The 25,445-nt window shown below is 39.4% G+C and overlaps 1 protein-coding gene across 1 annotated transcript; it reads left to right on the top strand.

The window, feature by feature from the left end:
* Positions 1–363: 363 nt before the first annotated feature.
* On the top strand, positions 364–24,853 carry LOC126476689 (transmembrane emp24 domain-containing protein eca). Its single transcript, XM_050103562.1, has 5 exons — positions 364–578; positions 5,941–6,056; positions 11,432–11,536; positions 14,161–14,307; positions 24,146–24,853. The coding sequence occupies exons 1-5, from the start codon at positions 446–448 to the stop codon at positions 24,293–24,295; spliced, it is 651 nt and encodes a 216-aa protein (XP_049959519.1). The 5' UTR covers positions 364–445; the 3' UTR covers positions 24,296–24,853.
* The last annotated feature ends 592 nt before the right edge of the window (positions 24,854–25,445 follow it).

Raw genomic sequence — 25,445 nt, 5'->3', positions numbered from 1 at the left:
GCCAGCTTATACTTTATAATGACCATTTGGCCGAAAATAGTAGCGAAACGAATTGTGCAAAATAAAGGACAAATGAAGGTTCACCATGAATTTTAACGTACAGTATGTATTGACAGTACTGAGAATATTTTGACGTTCATCAATACTTCTCGTCAATATTTCTAGTACTGACAATAGCCTAAGCGCGCCCTCAGACGGTTAATATATTGACTGTTTGACAATATTTTTGAACGTGTAAGTGTCCCTTTAACGGATGTCTCTGCAATTCAAAGAAGTTCGTCGTGACGTTTCACTTCCACCACGATAATCACGGAGCTGTCAGCTGTCTACACGTGTTGCAGTGACGTGTAAAGCTATTGGTCTGTCTTCGGTCGAATCTGTTTGGGCAGTCAAACCAGTGTTGTGACTGTGAAAGTTTGTGTGTTTGTGCTTATCGTTTCAAAACATGAAGGTGGTTTGGATTGTTTTAGGCATATTTTTGATGCTTTGTGAGATGACATTTGGTCTTTATTTTCACATTGGTGAAACTGAGCGCAAGTGTTTTATTGAAGAAATACCGGACGAAACCACAGTTATAGGTTAGTAATGTGTATAATACAATATTGTTTCTTAAGATCATCGTTCTCCCTCCTTTATCTTGTGTAAACGTGAGAAGTGGTGTTTAAGAATCGGAGACAATTCTTTATTATCAATCATACTTCTTAAATAACGTTAATATTTATCTTTTGTGAGGAGTACTCAAAATCAATGGAAAGCGGCAATTGATGTTATTTGAATATTCATTATTTTGACTTTGGAATGCTGAAGTATATAGGTTGGTGAACACTGCCAACAAAGATAATGTACGTTTTGTTAAATTTAATCTAGCCTACATTTAGGACAGACTTTAGTCAAATATGGGTAACTTTAGGAAGTAAGGAAAAATTTGTCAAAGAAGCCTATGTTATGTCAAGGGAAAAATGCTGTGGAAGAGGTCTGCACTATGCCCAGGGTAAAATGCTTTTGAGATATATTGATTACGTGGTTCTTCTTTAAGTCGAGAATGTTTCAATCCTTCATTGTGTATATGCCTTTAAAATATGCCATATGAAACAAATAAGGATGTTTCTCATTTTCAGGAACACAAGAAAATGAATCTCATTATTTGTAGTAGTACTTTGTTACCGATTTGTGTACCAATTGACTTGGGTTTTATAGTGTCTTTTTCCCTCCCATCCTCTTCCCTGCCTGCCAGACACCAACAAATGTTGGTTGACTGAGTAACCTGCAGTTTAACCTGATGTGAATGTTATTTTGGAAGTTGAGAAATTTTTTTATGTCTAAGCAGTGCAGAGAGGAGAAAACCATCGATGTAACTATCTTTTTTTTGTGCTGCTTGGTCTATTTCAGTTACTGTATCTTTCAAGCATTCATTATTTTATGAAATACAGTTTACTCACTTTGTGATCTTCATTTTGCTGACTCTCTTGTGGTATCTCTAGTTGTATTTTTTTAAAATGTAGTAGTGTAGTGGCCTTAGGCAATCGTGGCTTAATGGCAGGAATGTGCGTAGCCTAAGTGCCAAATATGCAGTATTTTTACTTATTTTTAGTGGTGTCATTTGTCCACAAACAGAACAACAGAACAGAACATTGACAATAGCCTATTTCTTTTGTGTCTAGACCTGTATTATTTTTTGGAATGTAACTTATAATGGCATAGGCATACTGGTCTGTAGCAATGCCTGATGCCTTGGCTACAGTGAAAGATGCCAGTGTGGTTGTGAGTTAGCAAAGGAGTATCAGAGGTTTCCGTTAATCTACATTTTGTACCGATTTACTCACCCTACAGTTCTGGAACAACAGCAGAATGTAGCTACACACACACCCTGATGTTACCACCTAAAGTTTCCTCTAGGTGAATAAATGCCAAAAATTGAAATTTATAGTAAACCTAGTTATTGAAATTTGTGTGTTAGTGTGTGTTGTGGTGGTCTTTGAACTGTAGAATTAATTTTTAGGAACATAATCTCTGCTTTACAAGAACATTCCATCTGAAAATAAGAGGATACGTTATGACTTAAGTTCCACTTGAAACTACAGGCATTTAATAAACTGAGTAGATGAGCGTTGATCAAAATAACAAAGTGATCCCAGTTGGAAAGGGGACAATATAAGACATTTGCCTTGGCCAATGCACAAGACATGGCTGCAGCAGCAACAGCTGTTCACTCCAGTTTTCCGTATGTTCACATGCTCCCTGTGAATGAGCAGTATTGGGTTTACTTAGGGGGATGCTAACAGCCTTGTCAATTTCCTGTGTACTTTGCAGTTAGTTTAATATATTCTGTCACATAAAATGAACAAAACGTGTAGAGAAAGCAGACAGACAGTATCAGTGAATCACTTTGTTATAGTACTAGCATAAAGTGCTGTCTGTAACTGACTTTGATAACTAGCTCTTGACATAGGAGAGTGAATTGACACCTTTGAATGTGACTAGTGTGACCAAGCTGATTCCCTGAGTGGTTGTTGTTATGATAGTTGTCCTTTAACCAAATAGCTCTCAATCATGTTATTCTGATTGAAATGTAATTCAGAGATTGAAAGGAGCACATCACTGCAGACAGGATCTCACATTGTAGTGTGAGAACTCTACAAGAGGTATGCACAGAGAGAGGTCATTAGCCTTACAGTTGTAGATTTTAGCAGGCATTGTGAAACTGTATATTTTTTCTTCCTTCATCTGTTTGTGTATTTTAGGTAATCTGCTTGAAGGCTGTGACCTTTACGTATTTTAAGATAAGTCACCTGTGTTTATTAACAGTTGCATACCAATGGTTGGGGTCAGTAACTGACCCCAACAAAGTTTTTAGGCTAAAACTCCTGTCGTGTTCAGTAATTTATTTAATAAATACATGACATTTATTGTAATTACAATTGCTACAATCGACAAGAAGAACATCTTTTGGTTTCTCTCATTGTTGAGTTATAGCGCTTGTTATAACGGAAGGTGTAGCAGGTCAACAATCACCACTCGCAGACAACCGGTAAACAGTGTGGTGAGTGGAAGGTAATATCTTTGTGGCATTTGACAGAATGTCCAAGAAGATGAAATTGACAGATGACGAAATTAGAAATTTGCTTGAGAGTTCAGACGATGAATTTAGTGGTGAACTATCCAAAAGCTCAAAGAGTACCTGAAATATCTTGCTCGTGAACTTTGTGACCTCAACATGAAAAGACGCGCTCAAAATGCTGTAGGCCTACACTCAAATTACACTACAGCGTTATCAACTTTTGGGTATGAGTGTAATCAAAACCAAGTTGCTGTGAGCAGAGGTAAAAACGCTACGGAGCCGCGACGGAAAGTAACACATGGAGCTGTGCATAATCTGCCAAAGAAAGGACGCTGTTACTTATGCACCAGAAGCAAAGACCGTAAGTACATGAAGCCTTTGACTTTTTGCAGGAAGTTCTGCACACAACAAGAAAGAAGTAGTAGTTCTTATTGTAAAGTGTTCTGAGTGTGAATCTGAGTGATCCTTGTAATTGTGAAATTAATACAAGTAAATGTAAAAAAAACTATTTATTTTTACAAAAAATGTCATAGAAACCCTTTCCCAGTAATAATAATCAACATTTTAATCTTCTAATTTGCCAAAATTATGGAAACACATAAGTAATGTGATTTATCCTAGATAGAGAATGTGTGATGGTTGTGGGGTTAATCGCTGACCCCTCCCATTGGTGTTGGCCAGTGCAACATACAGCATTGGTATGCAACTGTTAAGTAAGGATCTAAACCTAAATTGAAAAATGCAACATTACAAGACTGAAGAAACAAATATAAAATTTGCTAACCAACATCATACAACTGGAGGATGTGTCTGTGTATGTGCAAAGTGTACGATTTCTCAAATACTTAAATAAAACAGAATGAAAATAATTGCTTGGCTCTCTCACTGATCACAAGTTTCTAATTTGGTTCATAATATTTAAGTAATAATGGAAGAAAAGTTTTTCCGATAAAGAGAAATGTGGTATGTTTAAAGGACAGTAACAATCAACTATGGAATGAATATGGTCACACATTCTGTTGTGTTCAAAATTATGTTGCTCAGCTACTTCAACCATTGGTTGCCACAGTCAGTTGCAGCTGGCACCTTAGACCAGTAATGTATCAGTGTGATTCATTGTCACTATATGTGTTGTTTCTCTACATATAAATTTAAAGTGTTTGGTCTTTTCTGAAAGTATTTGTCTGGAGTGTATCCTTACATGGGGGGGAGTGAAACATCGACAGTATAGGCGAGATAGGAAAAGCTGCAGATGTGGTGCTACAGGTTAGGTGGGTGGATTGGATGACCAATTAGGAGATACCGAATTGAATCGGGGAGAAGAAATTTGTATGACAACTTCACTAAAAGAGGAGATTGGTTTATAAACATTTTGAGGCATCAAAGAATAATTAATGTGGTAGTAAAGGGAAGTTTGGGGATAAAAAGTTGACGGGGATATCAAGGCTTGACTACAGTAAGCAGGTTCACATGGATTTAGGGTGCAGTAGTTATGCAGTGATGAAGAGGCTTTCACAGCAGGACTACGTAGTGTGCAGAGCTGCATGAAACCAGTCTTTGGACTGAAGACCATAATAGCAATGGGTGATCTGTTAGAACAGTGCAATACCTTGTTGATAGTCCAGTGGCACTATTGACACGATTGGGATATAAGCGTCAAGAAATGAAGAACAGATGGTATCACTAACAGTACGAAAACATTAGCAAAATATAAATTGACAGTCTAACAGAACCTACACAGGATTCTTTTTTTGTGATTAACACATTTAAAACTTCAAAAAGTCAGGTACAATGAGAAAGTAGGGATTTCCATTATGGTCATAAATGTAACTATGGCATGCTCAATGCATATAAAAAAGAATGTTATAATGCTTGTAACCAAACTATCACCTTTGAATCTACAGGGGCATCAGGGTACCCTACAGATTAGTCTGTCACTGCATCTTCATAAAAACCTGTGCAGTTAGTATACAATACAAACCAAAACATTGTTCTCAAGGCTCACCAGCTCCACTAGGCCTATATAGATATAGTAAATAAAATTATGTGAGCCACCACCCACAAAATCTAAGCAAGACATTGTGAACAAAATTCTCAACTAAGATCTAAAACTGAAAGATACAAACTAAAACATTCCAGGCACTATGTAACATATGATATCATTTTCAAGTAATGTATTCGTGGCTAATGTTGTTCACTAGACCCCCAACAACGGGTGGTTCTGAATGGCTCAGTTAGGACAATATTTCGCATGTGTTAGTGTGTGTGCACATGCACATTTTCATAAATAACTTACAATATAGGATGTTATTCTTTCTTCTGATTAAACCACTGTCATGTGTTATATATGCTCCCCCAAATTTTTCCATTTCGTGCGTTTTGACTTGAAATCACTCCCGAGTATTAATGAAAGTAGTGAATTGCAGTTGTATTTGGGAGGAGTGAGATTAAAATCTCTGTTCAGCTGTCCAGAGTTAAGGTTTTTTTTTTGTAGTATCCTGAATCACTTTAGGTAGAGTTGAGATGTTCCCTTTGATAAAGGCTGATGCCCTTTGCCATTCTTGTACAGTCAGAATTTGTGCTCAGTCTTTGGTGACCTTGCTTTCATTGTGATGTGTTCTACCAATTATTGTAATTGTTCTTAGCTGAAGCCACAAAAAAATAGAGAAAGGCAAAATTGTATTTTTAGATAAGGCCATTCCTTTTTTTTCCTTTGGTTGTAACTGCAGCGGATCATGCTCTCCTTACCTAATCTCAATGTGTACAATAGTGGGAGTTATCATTCAGAATTCTGCGAAAGTGATTTCTGAAATACTATTGTTTTTTTGCTTTATGGTGTCAGCTCTGGTTATAATTTGTTTGATTGTGATATTTTGTTTCAGTTAACTACAAGGTTGAATTATATGATCCCAAAAGTGGAGGTTTTATGCCATCGAGTCCAGGAATTGGGATGCATGTTGAAGCAAGAGATCCTGATGATAAAGTCTTATTATCAAGAGTAAGTAAAATAATCTACTATACAGACACCAAGGCCACATCATTATATGAAGTTTCAATTCAAAAGTGTGGATGAAGAAGTTATTAAGCATCTATACTTCTTGCATTAACTGTTAAAAACACTGTTTTGTTTTACATAAACGGAATTTTTTTACATGTATAATTGGTAGGTGTTGTAATTAAAACTGCAGGTATATTACTTAAGTACATTCTTAAGTGTTATGATGATGTATACATATTTCTCAGGATGAGCTTACAGTAGAGCTTTATCTCTTATAAAGGTTTGCCCATAGTTTTTGACTGGGAACATCACTGTTGTACTGCAGTAACAGAAGCAAAACAGTCCCAAAAACATTTCAGACTGGTTGCATATCTACAAATCTGCATGGATTTAGATGCTAGGGCAGCAGGGAATCAAAGAAGAAGCCTTAGAAAAGAACTTTACTATAAAATAAAAACAAGGCAATAACTAACCAATTTCTGTTGGTTTGAAAGTGTACAGCCATGAAGAGTCAAAATCTGCTGCTGGGTAACATCCAGTACCATCTTGGTCCATCCTGTGCACTGCAACATGCTTGGATCCTGCTGGATGTGCTGGTCCTCTCTTTGATGGCAACCTTCCTTGAGATCATCCACTGTGAGAAAGATCTGTGCAACTATGCACTACAAGATTCAACCAGTCGCCTTGTACTCAGCTGGATTCATACCCGGGAATACTGCAGGCAATTCAGTTCATTTGATGCCTGCCGTCTGGAGGATGACTTATAAGATGGGTGCAGTTTTTCATGCGTTATTGTCTCGAAAGTTAAAGCCATCATTGAAATGTTGACTTTAGGGTAACGTTGGTTACAGGTTCCTGTTCAGGTACTGCACATCCCTCCAATTACTCTTGAGAGTAGTGAGAAGTGCCCAAAACATGACTTAACCACTTACCCACTGAACACATGGGACTGTATGCCTGAGACATACATTGGTAACTGGCCACCACCAAACTCTGCGACGATGGTGATCTAGCTTCTGATAAGTCGTGCATTTGTCCACGAAGAGAGCCCAATGCCATATCATAGATGAAAGTCGTCCATTCATGTTCCCTCTTCCACCTTTGGTGCTGGCGGGTTTGTACTGTTCAAGCAATGCATGCCTCTAGGCCAAGTGTATTCGTGTGGCGGAGGTGGTTGCTTTCCGACTAATTAGAAGGCCACTTTGTTTTGTCTCCTGTAGCAGTGTGCTATGGTGTTGTGGTGCAAGAATTTAATGTGTACCAGGATTGCAGACAGGTACATACATACAGATAAAAAATAATTACTTTTTTTGAGGGTGTAATTGTTAAGAAAATCTCATGTACAAGGAATCATCGATAGTTCTGAAATTATAAACTTGATTATATCCTGAAAGACTGAAAAATTAGAAGCCTATGTAAACTATGTGAGGATAATGTTTATAATCACATTTTTGATTGTTTCTACAGTCTTTAATTGTTGAATGTACTCCGGGCATGCTACAAATAAAAAGAAACAAGAAACCGAATTTTATTGACACTCAGCATTATTATTGTAAAACATCAGAAACTGGAAAACCAAATTTCCATCAGCAATTTTCTAGCATTTATGTTCTAACAATATTTTAAAACTGTATCAGGCACAGAAGCATTGCTGAAGTTCCCTATTTTTAATGATGTGTTTTTCTGTGATACACAGGATGTCCACGTTAAATATATAATAATATAAAAGGTAATGATTAGAGAAGTAATCAAGGTGGTTTGCTTCAACAAAATGTTTTTGTTCTTGCTCGTGGCAGTTGATACCACTTGCACATGTGCGTAGCTGCTTTGTTTGCGTAAACTCACATTGGTAACCACATAGACTCTACAACAGAAGGTATTCTGTTGCTTTTTCTTGTGGAGCTTAAGTCTGTTACACTGGTACAATGTGATTTTCAGTGAGAGTATGGACTGCGACAACTGACAATGCTCTCACTAACATAACAATCAAGAAATGGGACAAGTGGCTTCAGGAAAGCGGGATTTAGTTTTTGATGTCTGACCGCCACACCAAGCACACAGTTCCAGAGACTACTGTTGAATTAAGTCATATGTCCTTCCAGCAGAGCCTATGTTAAGTAAATCCAACAAGCAAGCAGGTAGTTATAGTTACCTCGTTAGACAGTACATGATTTAGTCTGTATACAAACTGTAACAGAGTAAATCCTGAGGATAAGCTGTGATGGAAGGCATTCATGGAGACAATTCTGACAAAAATGGATGAAAATGAGGCTGTTTGCAATTTGATCTGTTTCCTGGATGAGGTTACATTCCACACATCCAGCATGGGGTGCTCTGAATGTGTGTGTGCCATGTAGAGTGTTGAAAGAGAGTTTTATAGGTCCATTGTTCTTCATGGAGCCTACAGTTAACACACCAATGTAAATAGCCATGTTGGAGCTGTTGCTGTGGCACAACTTCCTCGTGATGTGATCTTTCAACAAAATGGTGCCCTAGGGATGAGTAATTCATGAACAAATTAGTTGAAATGAACTAGTCCATGAAAGGAAATGTTCAGAGCAGTCTCCTTGCTTCCCCTACCTATTGGAAGTTGGAATGTGCACAAATAAATTTCCTGTCCCTAGATATGTGAGTATACTCCACTCCCAGGACCTAAGTGTCCATAGTCCTGAACGCCTAATGGTGAAATGTACAAACTGTGTCTGATCAGAAGTCCAAAACCGTATCGTTAGTTCACTTAGTTCAGCTCGGGCTGCAGTTCTGAACTGCGTGAACTTGTTGGGTAGTTCATTTGAACTAGTTCATCAAGCTAGACCAGTAAGAACTACGTCACAAGGAATAGTCCTGTTAAAAAGACCTACTTTGCTAATCTCTATGGTGCACCATTCCATTTCGCGAGCATTGAGGGATTTCTTGGATCATGAGTTCCCAGATTGCTCGAGTAGGACAGGTAGTCTATCGATTGCCCCCCCCCTCCCCCCCTCTCCCCCTAGAAGCCTAGACGTTAAGCTACTTGATTTTTTTCCTTGTGAAGTGATTAGTTTGTAATCTACCAGATGTGTACCTTTGCATTCGTGTAGCTATCGCAAATGTTATGACGGCAATGTTGCAAAGCACTTGCAGTAAAGTGGAGTACAGGTTAGAAGTCTGTTGTGTCAGTTGAGTTACCATTCTTGTAGAAGCATGTCATCAATAAATACCTCAATTACATCACAACTTATTACATTTTACACTGAGGTGACAAAAATTGTTGGAAATGATATGCACATATACAAATGGCAGTAGTTATCATGTACACAAGGTTTAAAAGGGCAGTGCATTGCCAGAGCTGTCTTTTGTACTCAGGTGATTCGAGTGAAAAGGTGTCTGATGTGAGTAAGTCCGCATGACGGAAATAAACAGACTAACGGACTTTGAAACCAGAATGATAATTGGAGACTGGCAAATGGGACATTTCATTTCAGAAATTTATAGGGCATTCAGTATTCTGACATCCACAGTGTCAAGAGTGTGCCTTAATACCAAATTTCAGGCATTACATTGCACCACGGACAATCCAGGGACAGACAGCCTCCACCGAGGGCAGTGCCATTTGTGTAGAGTTGTAAGCACTAAGTGACAAGCAACATTGCGTTGTACAACCACAGAAATCATTGTGGGACGTATGATGAATCTATCAGTTTGGACGGTTTGGTGAAATCTGGTGTTAATGAATGGGATATGATGGAGACGACAGATGTGAGTGAGTGCCTTTGCTAATAGCACGGCACCACCTGCAACACCTCTCCTGGGCTCGTGACCATGTTGGTTGTATCCTGGTTGATTGAAGAACTGTGGCCTGGTCAGATGAGTCCCAATTTCAGATGATAAGAGCTGATGACAGGCTCGTGTGTGGTGCAGACCTCATGAAGTCATGGACCCAAATTGTCAACAAGACACAGTGCAAGTGGGGGTGACTCCATAATGGTGTGTGCTACCTTTACATGGGATAGGCTGGGTCCTCTGTTCCAACTGAACTGGTCATTGACTGAAAATGGTTGTGTTTGGCTATTTGGACACCATTTGCAGCCATACATGGACTTCATCTTCCCAAACAACGATGGAATGTTCGTTGATGTCAGTGTGCCATGTCACTGGCCACAGTTGTTCCCAATTGATTTGAAGAACTTTCTGGACAATTTGAGCGAAAGATCATCACCCAACATGACTCCCGTAGAACATTTATGGGACCTAATCAAAGGATCTGTTTGTGCACAGAATCCTGCACCGGCAGCACTTTCAGAATTATGAATGGCTACAGAGGCAGCTTGGCTCAATATTTCTGCAGGGGACTTTCAACAACTTGTTGAGTCCAAGCTACGTTGAATTTCTGCACTACACTGGTAAAAGGAGATCCAATGCAATATTAGGAGGTAACCCATTACTTTTGTCACTTCAGTGTATATTATAATGTGGTTAACCTGGACACCCTGTACTATAGTTTCTGATTCTGTTATGATTATCTACCAATTTACTAGTCAACTTCAATTAAGTTTTGCAGTTGCATTACAGATTTAAGCATTAGTTCACCTTGGACATCGGTTTCAAATTTTGCTGATGCTGTGGAAGATGCAAGTCCTGCTTCTCTTTTCGACATCACTGTGTGAGATAGTCAGTTTTCCCCGCAACTTTCAAGTGTAGAGTGACGTGTCCTTACCCTCCGTATCTGCCTCATAGCATCAAGGACAAATCATTGCTGATACAAATACTGGTTGATAAAACCTCAATTTCCTCTTGACACTTAAAAGTGCAGCTAGCCAGAGTAAAATGTATGCTTAGAAAAATTGCAGCGTTTCTTTAATCTTGTATTTCTTATTTGCAGGGGAAACTAATACACACTTTAAATAGTTATACTTTCTGTTTTATATTTTTATTTGATGTTTGTACCTAAATATTTCAAATACTTCCCTCAGAAAAGGTACAGTGGGCAGTGCTGCTGTAATTATGAGACACAAGCTTCACTTGGTTGATGTGATTGCAGTATACACTCATTCATTCATACATTGTGCTGAGTGCATCATTTTGTGGTAGCAACATTAGATGGGAATGAGATACAACTTGTACATAAACAGAAAGAGGATGGCAGTATTAACTATTGTAGGCAACAATTTATTTCTGCCATTTACACTCTAAAAGGCTATTACTGAACATATTGTTGAATTCGACAGAGCATTCAACTTGTGGAAAACGTAGCTAGAGTGGATAAGTAATTTCATGAGTTGTTAGCTGATAGTATTACCTCTACTCGTTATTTCATGTGTGAAAGTGTTTCTGGTGTGTTTCTTACCAGAATAGCATGACTGTCTAAAAATCTTAAGATGCCCTTTCTTTTGTAGGTGTATAGCTCCGAGGGTAGAATTTCATTCACATCGCAGACCCCGGGCGAGCATGTGATATGCCTGTATTCCAACAGCACTAGCTGGTTCAGTGGATCACAACTAGTAAGTAATGTGTAAATGGAGAAATAATGCAGTTCTTTTCTATCAAAACAAATTTCATACAGAGTGCATTTTTGTCTTTTCTTCTGCAACCTCTTGTACATACTTATAAGAAGGTTTCCAAAGTGCAGTAAATATACTACATTTTCATCACAATCTGATGTGTTTAATATATTGTAGCATAATAATATATCGGGCATTATATTCTGAGTAATGATACAAATATTGAAAGAATCTGACTGAAAATCAATACCTGCTTTAAAAATAAACAAGAGTATGTGACAATCATACCAGTCTGTGCACCACTATATTGACATTCTGATGATAATGTCAATACCTCTAAGAAAAATTATAGAATCTGATAAACAATAGCAAATCCAATAAAAATGATAAGAAGAATTTCAAGTGAAAGTAGGACAAACACTTTGGAATGAACATTCAGTGGGTAGCTTCAGATGTGACACCATAAATGACAGAGGTCATAAATGAATTTTATCAAACAGAGAAATTGTATGTTTTATAATGGTCCTAAACGACTGTAGAATTTCTAGGGTCATAGACTTTCAGGATGCAGAGTAAAGCTGAGATCAGAATCGTAGATTGTAGTATTTTTTGAAGAACGGGCAGATATGTCAGATTAAAAAAAAATAACGACTTCAGCTTAGAAGAAAATGGAGGTTTTTCAGTCACACACAAAATAGGAAATTATTTAACAAAGGTACTATTGCAAATTACAAAATGTAGATATGAAGAAAGCAAAAGAAAAGATAATCTTAAACAAAAGAAGGCAACAATTAACCAGTTAGTGAGAGTTTCAAGCAAATGGTAATGGGGATACATACAGAATTACTGAGCAAGGTGGTGTAGTGGTTAGCACACTGGACTTGCGTTCAGGATGACGATGGTTGAAACTCACATTCAGCCATCCAGATGTAGGTTTCCTGTGATTTCCCTAAATTGCTCCAGGAAGATGCCAGGATTGCTCCTTCCCCATCCTTGAGACCATCTGAGCTTGTGCTCTGTCTCTAATGACCTCTATGTTGATGGAATATTAAACCCAGTCTTCCTTCTTTCTACATACAGAACCAAACAAAGCTATTAGGAAATACACTGATGAGGCAAAATATTATGACCACCTGCTTAATAGCTTGTTTGTACATCTTTGGAACAAAATACATTACCAGATTCTATGTATCTGGGATCCAACAATTTGTTGGTAGCTTTGTGGAGGTATGTGGCATTACATGTCTAGGTACAGGTCGTGTAATCCACGTGAATAACAGGCTGCTGATTTGCTTGCATGGAGATGGTGACTGATAGTGACCCAGTTGCATTCCATAGGATTTACGTAAGGCAAGACATCAATGTGGGTTCATTACAATGCTCCTGAAACCACTGTAGCACGGTTCCTGGTCAGAGACATGGACGATTACACTGCTGAAAGATGACATTGCTGTCAGGGAAGACATCAAGCATAAACTCTTCGTTGATCCATTATGGACCGTGGGACAACGGCTGGCATGTATTTCTTGATGCAATAATTTACCAACAACCATATGTATTGCAGAAATTTATTTTATGAGTTTCTTATGTGCTACCAGTTTCAGCATTACATTGATACCATCTTCAGGCCCCACACATCATAGTCGCAAAATCGCTATACACGGAAGGAGCCATATAACTGGATCTGTGAATCAAATTGTTATGCAACAGCTCTTGATGGCCAGGCGACACAGACTGAGGCGGTTTGCAAACATCGATGTTTGCGAACCGCCTCAGTCTGTGTCTGTGTCATGTACCCACTCCTATGATTTGGTTGGACCTCTTCTGTGACCCCAAGGAAAATGCTGATCTCACCATTCTCCATAACTATCTCAATTCGACATGCATCCTACACAGATAGGTTGAAAGTCAGTGACAGGGTTTTTCCAAGCACAGGGGGCAGGAGGAGCATTCTCTACCTAGTGCATGCAGTTCATGCTCTACAAAGGTGGTCACTATATCGTGTGTCTATTGTTGAAGAGGGCCTTAATGACCGAAAGCTATAATTGTGAGAGTCTTTTTGTTGTGCCTATTTGCGACTCAGCACCTCTGCTATATTGTCAGGTATGATGATGTGTGTTGAAAATTGTGTAATGCCTATCAGTTATTTGGATTTTAAAGTGAATTAATAAATGGCAGACTGCAACACATTTGGAATATTTTCAGAGAGATTGAAGTGTTCAGTTAAAGATGTGACCTGCAAGGCTTTGTGTCACACAGCTTTGAGCCATGCTCATCTGTTGAATTGATACCAATATGAAAAAACTCTGTATGACTCATCATCGTGTTTTTTGTTAAGCATGAGTATTTTACAAAGAAGCACAACAAACCAAATTGGGGACCGTTACAAGAAGTGTTCTTTGTATTATAAGGAGAAACTGTGTTTATCAGGAATTATCAAGCAAGTTATCCAAATTCTGAACTCTTTCACTGTACTTTACTATCAAATATTTTGGAGTCATGACATTTTCCTTGAACTGTTTTCATTAATGGAATTAGTCTTGACATACCAATAGCTGATTTCCTATACCATCATATAGACACCATGCTATAAAGCTAATTTCTTTTTTTTTCCATTTGTTAAGAGGGTGCACCTAGACATACAGGTTGGAGAACATGCTGTGGACTACGCCAATGTTGCACAAAAGGAAAAGCTTTCCGAGATTCAGCTCAGAGTTCGTCAACTTCTTGATCAAGTTGAGCAGATAGCAAAAGAACAGAATTACCAAAGGGTGAGTTACTTTTACCAATTAAAATGAGCAGTTTTGTTGCCTTCTGTTGTTTCAGGTACTAAACATGTGGTGTTGAGTTATGGGTTGACAAAACTGTTGGATGGGGTCAATATATTATAATGTTACATTTTTATACATATAAAAAAATGAATGTATCTAAAAAGAAAGATGATGAAACTTACCAAACAAAAGCGCTGGCAGGTCGATAGACACACAAACAAACACAAACACACACACAAAATTCTAGCTTTCGCAACCAATGGTTGCCTCGTCAGGAAAGAGGGAAGGAGAAGGAAAGACAAAAGGATATGGGTTTTAAGGGAGAGGGTAAGGAGTCATTCCAATCCCGGGAGCGGAAAGACTTACCTTAGGGGGAAAAAAGGACAGGTATACACTCGCAAACACACACATATCCATCCACACATACACAGACACAAGCAGACATTTGTAAAGGCAAAGAGTTTGGGCATTTTTTGGGCAGAGATGTCAGTCGGGGCGGATGTACAGAGGCAAAGATGAAGTTGAAAGACAGGTGAGGTATGAGCGGCGGCAAATTGAAATTAGAAATTAGCGGAGATTGAGGCCTGGCGGATAGCGAGAAGAAAGGATATGCTGAAGGGCAAGTTCCCATCTCCGGAGTTCTGACAGGTTGGTGTTAGTGGGAAGTATCCAGATAACCCGGACGGTGTAACACTGTGCCAAGATGTGCTGGCCGTGCACCAAGGCATGTTTAGCCACAGGGTGATCCTCATTACCAACAAACACTGTCTGCCTGTGTCCATTCATGCGAATGGACAGTTTGTTGCTGGTCATTCCCACATAGAACGCTTCACAGTGTAGGCAGGTCAGTTGGTAAATCACGTGCGTGCTTTCACACGTGGCTCTGCCTTTGATCGTGTACACCTTCCGGGTTACAGGACTGGAATAGGTGGTGGTGGGAGGGTGCATGGGACAGGTTTTACACCGGGGCCGGTTACAGGGGTAGGAGCCAGAGGGTAGGGAAGGTGGTTTGGGGATTTCATAGGGATGAACTAAGAGGTTGCGAAGGTTAGGTGGACGGCGGAAAGACACTCTTGGTGGAGTGGGGAGGATTTCATGAAGGATGGATCTCATTTCAGGGCAGGATTTGAGGAAGTCGTATCCCTGCTGGAGAGCCACATTCAGAATCTGATCCAGTCCCGGAAAGTATCCTGTCACAAGTGGGGCACTTTTGGGGTTCTTCTGTGGAAGGTTCCGGGTTTGAGGAGATGAGGATGTGGCTCTGGTTATTTGCTTCTGTACCAGGTCGGGAGGGTAGTTACGGGATGCAAAAGCTGTTTTCAGGTTGTTGGTGTAATGGTTCAAGGATTCCGGACTGGAGCAGATTCGTTTGCCACGAAGACCTAGGCTGTAGGGAAGGGACCGTTTGATGTGGAATGGGTGGCAGCTGTCATAATGGAGGTACTGTTGCTTGTTGGTGGGTTTAATGTGGACGGACGTGTGAAGCTGGCCATTGGACAGGTGGAGGTCAACGTCAAGGAAAGTGGCATGGGATTTGGAGTAGGACCAGGTGAATCTGATGGAACCAAAGGAGTTAAGGTTGTAGAGGAAATTCTGGAGTTCTTCTTCACTGTGAGTCCAGATCACGAAAATGTCATCAATAAATCTGTACCAAACTTCGGGTTGGCAGGCCTGGGTAACCAGGAAGGCTTCCTCTAAGCGACCCATGAATAGGTTGGCATACGAGGGGGCCATCCTGGTACCCATGGCTGTTCCCTTTAATTGTTGGTATGTCTGGCCTTCAAAAGTGAAGAAGTTGTGGGTCAGGATGAAGCTGGCTAAGGTAATGAGGAAAGAGGTTTTAGGTAGGGCGGCAGGTGATCGGCGTGAAAGGAAGTGCTCAATGAGTGTTTAAGATGGCATGCAGTCGTAGAAATGAAATACAGATCCGAAACAAACAGTTCTACTTTCTTGTTATGATTTAATTTTCATCACAATCTAGCCAGTAATCTCAGTATGTGATTTTGTGTTATGGTAAATACTGGGTGTCTGGGTTAAACATACAATAATATAAAATGTAATGACTTGAGAAGTAAGTAAGTAAGAGAAGTAATTTATTGGAGGTTTGCTTCCACATGTATGGTAACTCTAAATGTTTTCTGTTTGTTCGGCAGTTGGTATCCTTGTGTGCATGTGTGTGGCTGCTTGCGTCATGTAAATGCATGTCAGTAGCCACGTGGACTCCACAGCAGAAGGCGTTCTGCAGCTTCCTCTTGTGGAACTAAAGTCTGTTACACAGTATGGACTGCGATCAACTAATGATGTCCTCATTTATGTAACAATCAAGAAATGGGACAAATGGCTTCAGGAAACTGGGAGTTTGCTTTCAATGTTGGCCACCATGCCAAACACAGAGTTCCAGAGCTTGCTATTGAATTAATCAGTACATATCCATCCAGCGGAGTCCTCATAAATCAATCTGACAAGCAAGTAAGCAGTTACAGTTATCTCATTTGAGAGCACACGATGTTGCCCATTAAAGGTTGTGCCTATAGGCATAAAAACTGCAACTTCATCACAAAATCAAGCCTGAGAAAGGCCAAGACAGAAGGCCTTCAGGGAGGCAATTCTGGCAAAAATGCATGAAAGTGATTTCATCCATTTCTCAAATGAGGCTACGTTGCACATTTCCAGCAAGGTAAACATGCACATTTTCCGCATATGGGGAACTGAAAGCCCCCCCCCCCCCCACCCCCCCCCCCCCACCCCCAATCCCCTCTCCAGTGCGCAGACGTGACTGTCCGAAAGTGAATTTTGCGGTGTGCGTTGTTGGAGGACAAGATTATAGGCCCCATTCTTTGTCGCAGAGCCTGCGGTTAATGCAATAACATACATAGACATGTTGGAACTGTATGCTACACCACAACTTCCTCATGACATAATCTGTCAATAAGATGGCGCACTATGCCATTTTGCGAATGTTGAAGGATTTCTTGAATCATGAGTTTCCAGACAGCTGGATTGGCAGTTGTTATCAATCAGTTGCTTGGCTCCATAGAAGCCCAGACGTTATGCCACTTGATTTTTTTCTGTGGGGTTTATCAGAATCGAGTGTACCAGACACCAGTTTGTGATTTACCATATCTGCACCATTGCACTTGTGTAGTTATTGCAAATGTTACACCAGCAATGTTGAAAAGCACTTGGAGAGAAGTGGTATACAGATTACATGTCTATTGTGCCACTAATTATGCTCATACCTAGGTGTATTACGTATGTAAAAAAACATATTGATTTACCATACATTGCAGAAACGTACCATCAATAAATATATCAATTACTTCTCAAGTTATTACATTTTCTATTATTATGTGGTTAACCCAAGTACCTTGTTTAAGTTTTAGCAATAAGCACTAAGGTGCATATAACTTTCATTAGATGGGACTGACCAAATTATCGGACAACTAAATAAAGAATTTTTCCCAGCTTCATGATGTGTGATACAGAATTACTGCATATACTGGGCAAGTAGACAATACACTGATAAGGCTAGTGCATAAGCATTCAAGTAATTTTGTATATAAAGCATGAACTGCGTAGTATCAGATGTAGAAAGCTCACAAGCCTTCACATTAAGACAACTCGCTCAAACATGGCCACCATCATCTCTGGGTCTTAAGGCCTGACACTTCGACCCTTACAAGGGTTTGTGTTAGCCTCAGTCTTAATGTCCGGAGACAGCAGTGGCCGTGTTTGTGTGTCTTATAATTACGTGAATGTGTATGGTAATGTTTTGTTTGTAATGTTTGTAATGTTTGTTGTGTTTGTAATGAAGGACTTTGAAAGATGGATATTTCTAGCATTATTTTTCATTGTGACTGTCTGCGACTCAGTGCCCCCTCTATGTTGTGAGTAGCAATCTATCATTTCCATATTGTCAGGCAGCAGCAGCAGCCAGCTGAGACACACGCAGCAACAGGAAAGTAACTTTGTGACTTTTATGAGTTCCTAACTAGGAACGAATTTTGTAATGTCATCTGTATGCTTTAATAGTTTAGTTCCTTGAGTTTGTGCATGTTAATTTAATATTTAATAGCCAAAGTTATCGCGTTTTCGTTTGCATCAGAAAGTAAACCAATTTTGTCACATTTTAGAAGTTCCTACGCAGGGGCAAATTATTTAGTTTCACCTGAGTGCTTCGGTAGTTAGGTTTTTGAATCTCTGCGTATTGATCTAATTTATTAGACACAGCTTTGCATTTCCATCAGTGTCTACAGTAGAGTTGCTCTGCAGGTGTCGATAGTCCATTTATCTGCATAGTTTAGTTTTTCACGGTCTTTAGTATGGATGGGGACTGCGATTGTTGTCTGCAGATGAGAGCTGAGTTGGTGACACTTGTTCACAGCTCCAGTCTGTGATGGCTATGGTTACACAGCTTGAGGCTGCAGTGGATGGGCACAACTGTTGTGGGCTGGCTGTGGGGATCCAAAGGACATCCAGCATTTCTGAGTCCTCCGATTGGTCTTCACCGGTAGCCAGCTCAGTTATTGCTCGCACTGAGGTCAACCTCTCACCTGTGGTCAAATGGGAGGTCATCCCGGGGCCAGCAGGTTACAAAATACTTCCCAGGTGGCCGCATGTAAGGCCTCCTCGGTTTGTCTGACAAACAAGTTCCAGGTGCTGTCTGTGGCTGACACTGTTGCTGAGCCAGATGTCGTCACTTGTCCCTGTTTCAGAGGACAATCACAGAGGGGGGGATTATTGATAGTTGGGAGCTCCACTATTAGGTGCGTTATGGACATGGCTGCTAAGAAGGGAAAGAAAACCAATGTGCACTCCGTGTGCATACCGGGTGGAGTCATTCCAGATGTGGAATGGGTCCTCTCAAATGCCATGAAGAGCACAGGGTGTAGCCAACTGCAGGTGGTGGCTCACGTTGGTACCAATGATGTGTGTCACTTTGGATCAGAAGAGATTCTCTCTGGTTTTGAGCAACTAACAGAAGTGGTAAAGACTGCCAGTCTTGCTTGCAAGATGAAAGCAGAGCTGACAATTTGCAGCATAGTCGACAGGACCAGGACCGAAGCGCCTCTGATACAGAGTTCTGCTGAATAGGTCAGGTGGCCACTATATGCAGGAGGTGGCTACACAGGTAGCAGGTGCTGTGTTTCGAGGACTGGGCAGTTTTCTAGGTTAGAGGGTCTCGGAAAAACACAAGAAGGGCTTCATTCACAAAGGATGCAGCCTGAACACAGGAAAAACGTAGATACAGGAACCGTTGGTATAACAGTTGTAAATTGTTGTAGCTGTGTTGGGAAAGTACCAGAGCTCCAAGCGCTAATAGAAATCACTGATGCTGAAACCATTATAGGCACTGAGAGCTGGCTAAAGCTGGCGATAAGCTCAGCTAAAGTTTTTGCGAAGATCCTATCGGTGTTCCAAAAGGATAGGCTAAACACGGTTGGCGGTGGTGTGTGTGTTGCTGTTAGAAGTAGTTTATTATGTCATGAAATTGAAGTAGATAGTTCCTGTGAGTTAGTATGGGCAGAGGTTATTGTTGGCAACCGGAATAAAATAATAATAGGATCCTTTTACTGATCTCCCACTTCAGAAGATACAGTTGCTGAAAGATTCAAAGAAAACTTGAGATTGATTTCAAACATGTACTCGACTCGTACAATTATAGTTGGTGGTGACTTTAATTTACCCATGATATGTTGGTAAAAATACATGTTTAATTCTGGAGGTACGCATAAAACATCATCCGGAGTTGTGCTAAATGTATTCTCTGAAAATTTTTTAGAACAGTTAGTTCATGAGCTCATGCAAATAGCAAATGGTTGTGAAAACACTTGACCTCTTAGCAACAAATAATCCTGAGTTAATAACAAGCATCAAAATGGATACAGGGATTAGTGAACACAGGGTTGTCATAGCGAGATTGAATATTGTAACCCCCAAGTCTTCCAAAAATAAACGAAAAATATACTTATTCAAAAAAGCAAATAAAAATTACTTGGTGCCTTCCTGAGAGACACACTCCACTTCTTCTGAATTAATAATACAAGTGTAGACCAGATGTGGCTTGAATTCAAAGAAATAGTACCAGCAGCAATTGAGAGGTTTATACTAAGTAAATTAGCGAACGACAGAGCTGATCCTCCTTGGTACACAAAACAAGTCAGAACACTGTTGCAGAAACAAAGAAACAAACAAACAAACATGCCAAATTTAAACAGACACAAAATCCCCAAGATTGGCGATCTTTTACAGAAGCTCAAAATTTAGCGTGGACTTCAATGCGAGATGCTTATAATAGTTTCCGCAATGAAACTTTGCCTTGGAACCTGGCAGAAAATCCAAAGAGATTTTGGTCATATGTGAAGTATGTTAGCAGCAAGAAACAATCAATGTCTTCTCTGTGCGATAGCAATGGAGATGCTATCGAAGACAGTGCTGCCAAAGTAGAGTTACTAAACACAGCCTTCCAATGCCTTCACAAAAGAAGACAAAGTAAATATTCCAGAATTTGAATCAAGAACAGCTGCCAACATGAGTAACATAGAAGTAAATATCCTCAGAGTAGTGAAGCAACTGAAATCACATAATAAAAGCAAGTCTTCTGGTCCAGACTGTATACCAATTAGGTTCCTTTCGGAGTATGCTGATGCGTTAGCTCCATACTTAACAATCATGTACAACTGTTCGCTCGACGAAAGATACGTACCCAAATACTGGAAAGTTGCACAGGCCGCATCAATATTCAAGAAAGGTATTAGGAGTAATCCACTAAATTACAGGCCTATATCATTAATGTCAATATGCAGCAGGATTTTGGAACATACATTGTGTTCGAACATTATGAATTACTTCGAAGGAAAAAAAAGTCTATTGACACACAGTCAACATGGATTTAGGCAACATTATTCTTTTGAAACACAACTAGCTCTGTATTCCCATGATGTGTTGAGTGCTATTAACAAGGTATTTCAGATTGATTCCATATTTCTGGATGGCTTTTGACACTGTACCACACAAACGACTTGTAGTGAAATTTTGTGCTTATGGAATATCGTCTCAGTTATGTGATTTCCTATCAGAGAGGTCACAGTTCGTAGTAATTGACGGAAAGTCATCGAGTAAAACAGAAGTGCCTTCTGGCGTTCCCCAATATGGTGTTACAGGCCCTTTGCTGTACCTTATCTATACAAACGATTTGGGAGACAATCTGAGCAGTCGTCTTAGGTTGTTTGCAGATGACGCTGTCATTTATTGACTAATAAAGTCATCAGAAGATCAAAACAATTTAGAAAAGATGGTGCGAAAATTGGCAGTTGTCCCTAAATAATGAAAAGTGAGGATCATCCACATGAGTGCTGAAAGGAATCCGTTAAACTTCGGTTACATGATAAATCAGTCATATCTAAAGGCCATAAATTCAACTAAATAAATAGGAATTATGGTTATGAACAACTTAAAATGGAAGGAACACACAGAAAATGTTCTGGGGAAGGCTAACCAAAGACTGCATTTTATTGGCAGGACACTTAGAAAATGTAGCAGATCTACTAAGGAGACTGCCTACACTGAGCTTGTCCGTCCTCTTTTAGAATACTGCTGCGTGGTGTGGGATTCTTACCTGCTAGGATTGACGGAGTACATTGAAAAAGTTCAAAGAAGGGCAGCACATTTTGTATTATTGCAAAATATGGGAGAGAGAGTCACTGAAATGATACAGGATTTGGGCTGGACATCATTAAAAGAAAGGTGTTTTTCATTGCTACGGAATCTTCTCACGAAATTCCAATCATCAACATTCTCCTCCAAATGCAAAAATATTTTGTTGACACCGACCTACATAGGGAGAAACGATCAGCGCGATAAAATAAGGTTATTCAGTGCTTGTATGGAAATATACAGGTGTTAGTTCTTTCCACGCACTATACAAGATTGGAATAATAAGAGAATTGTGAAGATGGTTCGATGAACCCTCTGCTGGGCACTTAAATGTGATTTGCAGAATATCCATATAGGATGTAGACGTTGGTATTCCATATGAACTTCAGTTGTTTGAACCGTGAATTGCCGGAAAGTTGTACAAATGCTGATAGCACATCAAAGGTATTGTTACTTCTTGCGTCGCACAGCTGTGATTCCAACATATTTTGTGGGGTTCAGAATTACAATTTGACCTTTTACTATCTTGGAATCTTTGTGAAATTAGGAAACTTCATTTCACCGTGTTCTCCAGTATAGTTCCCTAGACCAAATATTGATGAATTTTTAAATTTATGTTTTGTGAGCAGTCTCTGATGTGGGAATAGTAAAGTTAGTATGGGATGTGGGGATAGTAAAACTGAGGCATTACAGATCATTTCCAGGAAACAAAAACTATAAACAGTTCCAAGAAAACACTGCCCCACACTTGTATTATATAGGTTAGTGTTCAGCAGTATCACTTTTTTCTGTACACACGTCAAAGGCCTCAATTTAAGCATTAGTTCTTAACAAAGTGATTTTCGTATTGGACTTCCTCAGAGTAATTTTTTGCAGTTTACAGATTAGTGTTAATCATAATTGCTTCACATGTTGAATGAAATTACTGTTTATTGAAGGATGCTGTTTGCCATAAATGATAGTTCTGTTTTGTGTACAGTGTTTTGTATTTATAATATCTATTCCATAAGCCACCTTATGATGTGTAGTAAAAGCACTTCTGTTACCACTATCTTCCCCCTCTTTCCTAATCCATTTAAAAATGGTGTAGGGGAAAAATGATTGTCAGTAGAGCTCTCCATGTGACATCCAATATCATCATGATCACTGTGGCAGATCTATGTGGGAGGAAGTAATAAGTTATGTACATTGCATCACAGCAATAGTGTTAAGTCACACAGAGCAAATTAAGTAAGTATGGTTTTGTTAAGTGTGTTTCAGTAGTTCTGTGCCAATATATACATTATATGAAAAAAATTGAATGACCTGTAGTGGGGTCATCTTATTTTTCCTGTTTGTGGGAGCTGCTGGTGACAGATGTTGACTTTGGGGGTTGGGTTGTTTTGGGGAAAGAGACTAAACTGCGAGGTCATCGGTCTCATCGGTTTTAGGGAAGGACGGGGAAGGAAGTCGGCCGTGCCCTTTCAAAGGAACCATCCCGGCATTTGCCTGGAGCGATTTAGGGAAATCACGGAAAACCTAAATCAGGATGGCCGGACACGGGATTGAACCGTCGTCCTCCCGAATGCGAGTCCAGTGTGCTAACCACTGCGCCACCTCGCTCGGTATTGACTTTGGGATCAACTGTAATATGTTAGAGCGAGCAATATCTATTTTATGAAAAACTGTCCCGATCATGTGTGCATCAAACTGTTTCACAAATTACACGTGCATCACAATTTTGTCTAATTATCTGTTTCTAATGGATCTCATGGCATTGTTTCACAAGACAATGAAATGAATGACTGAAGATCAAACTGAATCCATTTTTCTTGTTGGTCTGTCAGTTTGTTGATGTCTGACAGGAAGTGCAACGCTACATTAAGTTTTGGTAAAGATCACTGGTGGAAGAATTATTTGTAACTGTATAGTGCCTCTAAGAAAATGAGACATGTGTTTATGTCTTGATAGTGTGTCTGATTCCTTGCTTTATATGAATAGCAGTGTAACTAAAGCCAATGATTCACTATGTAGTAGTAGTAGTATTAGTAGTAGTGGACAGGCTTCTGAGCTACAACTTGTACCCAGTGAATGAACTTACTGTTCATCATTGAAACATTGAAATGATATCTTGGAAGCAAGCACACATCAGCATATCATTGTAGATGTAACATGTCAATTTTGTTTCTTATGTAACTTACAGTTTCGTGAAGAGAGATTCCGCCAAACAAGTGAGAGCACCAGTCAGCGAGTTCTTTGGTGGTCGATCACACAGACAGTCATTTTGCTCGCAATGGGGGCTTGGCAAATGCGCCATTTGAAGAGTTTCTTTGAAGCCAAGAAACTTGTATAAATTTGTGCTGGTTGCAAGTGACACCTTAGTTGTGCATGGCCAGAAGTGTAAATAACATTTGAACATTTTGCAGAGTGAACACAATGTTATTTTCATATGGTGTAAAATTTACATGAGTATTTATTTGCTGTTGATATAAATTTGGATTAAAAAATAAAAATCTTAAATGTGTTTACAGTTAATTTTCAGAAGATGACTTATAATGTAAGACATCTAAATACTCCAGTTGCCTCTCCTCCTACTTTCTCACCCTTCCCCCGTCTCCTTTCTTCTGTCCCTCCCTCTTTCACAGTCTCTCTTCCTGCGTTCTTTTTATTTTGATATTGTTTGCATTAAAAAAATTAAAAGATCTTTTGTTGTTAACCATGTCTGTGTGTGTAATATGTGGACTTCATTGTTAATGTAAAATAACTGAGTGATTGTGACAATTTTTATATTGAAGATAAATTTGTTTTGTCTTTCTGAGTGGAAAAATGGCTGTAAGGTTATTGTGCAGTTGCGAATCAGAACAAAGACTGTAAAGAGCTTGTTTAAATAAAGAAGCTTTATTAAAATAAAGGAGAATTTCACTACAAAAATTTGTATATGTAGAGGAGTCTTCTTATTGATAACAGAGGTTCTTACAATATTGTAATTATTCAGTGTGTGCAGTTACACAATATGAATATTTGTAAAATTAAGGGCAAAAAATGAGATCTGCATTCATTGGTAATAAAAAAGTGAAAACTGATTTAGCTGACAGAAAAACATAAACTCAAAGCTCTCCTTCCATTCTGCAGTTCTACGTAACGCGATAGGGTATTTGCTAGACAAGTATGCCCACACTGAAACTCAACAAAATGTTTCATTGAGTGAAAGGAGGTCTTGGTTGTAGGGTACCAGTTGTACGGAGCTAGCTTGTGAATGGGTGAAAAGTACACGTGAAAGACGATCCACACAGTGTCCGAACAGTGGCATGGTACAAATTCAGAAATTTTGAAATCAACAATAGCGAAATGTAGCTTTAAAAATGGCATAATGAGCTCACTGGAAAAGTTAGTAGTTTTCTTCTTAAAAGAGCACACTGGTTACTTAGAGTGCTGTAAATGGTGTAGAAGGTACTAGCATCATATGACTGTGAAGTGGTGTGCATGTGCCAGTCGACTACATG

The sequence above is a fragment of the Schistocerca serialis genome, chromosome 1 (genome assembly GCF_023864345.2).
Source record: "Schistocerca serialis cubense isolate TAMUIC-IGC-003099 chromosome 1, iqSchSeri2.2, whole genome shotgun sequence".
Lineage (NCBI taxonomy): Eukaryota > Metazoa > Arthropoda > Insecta > Orthoptera > Acrididae > Schistocerca > Schistocerca serialis.
Note: the sequence above shows the minus strand (reverse complement) of the source record. Positions and strands in the feature narration are given on the sequence as shown.

What these genes read in the sequence shown, in the direction of transcription:
- LOC126476689 (XM_050103562.1), top strand. Translation starts at nt 446, where the DNA reads ATGAAGGTGGTTTGGATTGTTTTAGGCATATTTTTGATGCTTTGTGAG. An exon ending in GGTTCAGTGGATCACAACTA is followed by an intron (nt 11,537 to 14,160) that starts GTAAGTAATGTG and finishes CCATTTGTTAAG; the next exon opens with AGGGTGCACCTAGACATACA. An exon ending in AAGAACAGAATTACCAAAGG is followed by an intron (nt 14,308 to 24,145) that starts GTGAGTTACTTT and finishes TGTAACTTACAG; the next exon opens with TTTCGTGAAGAGAGATTCCG.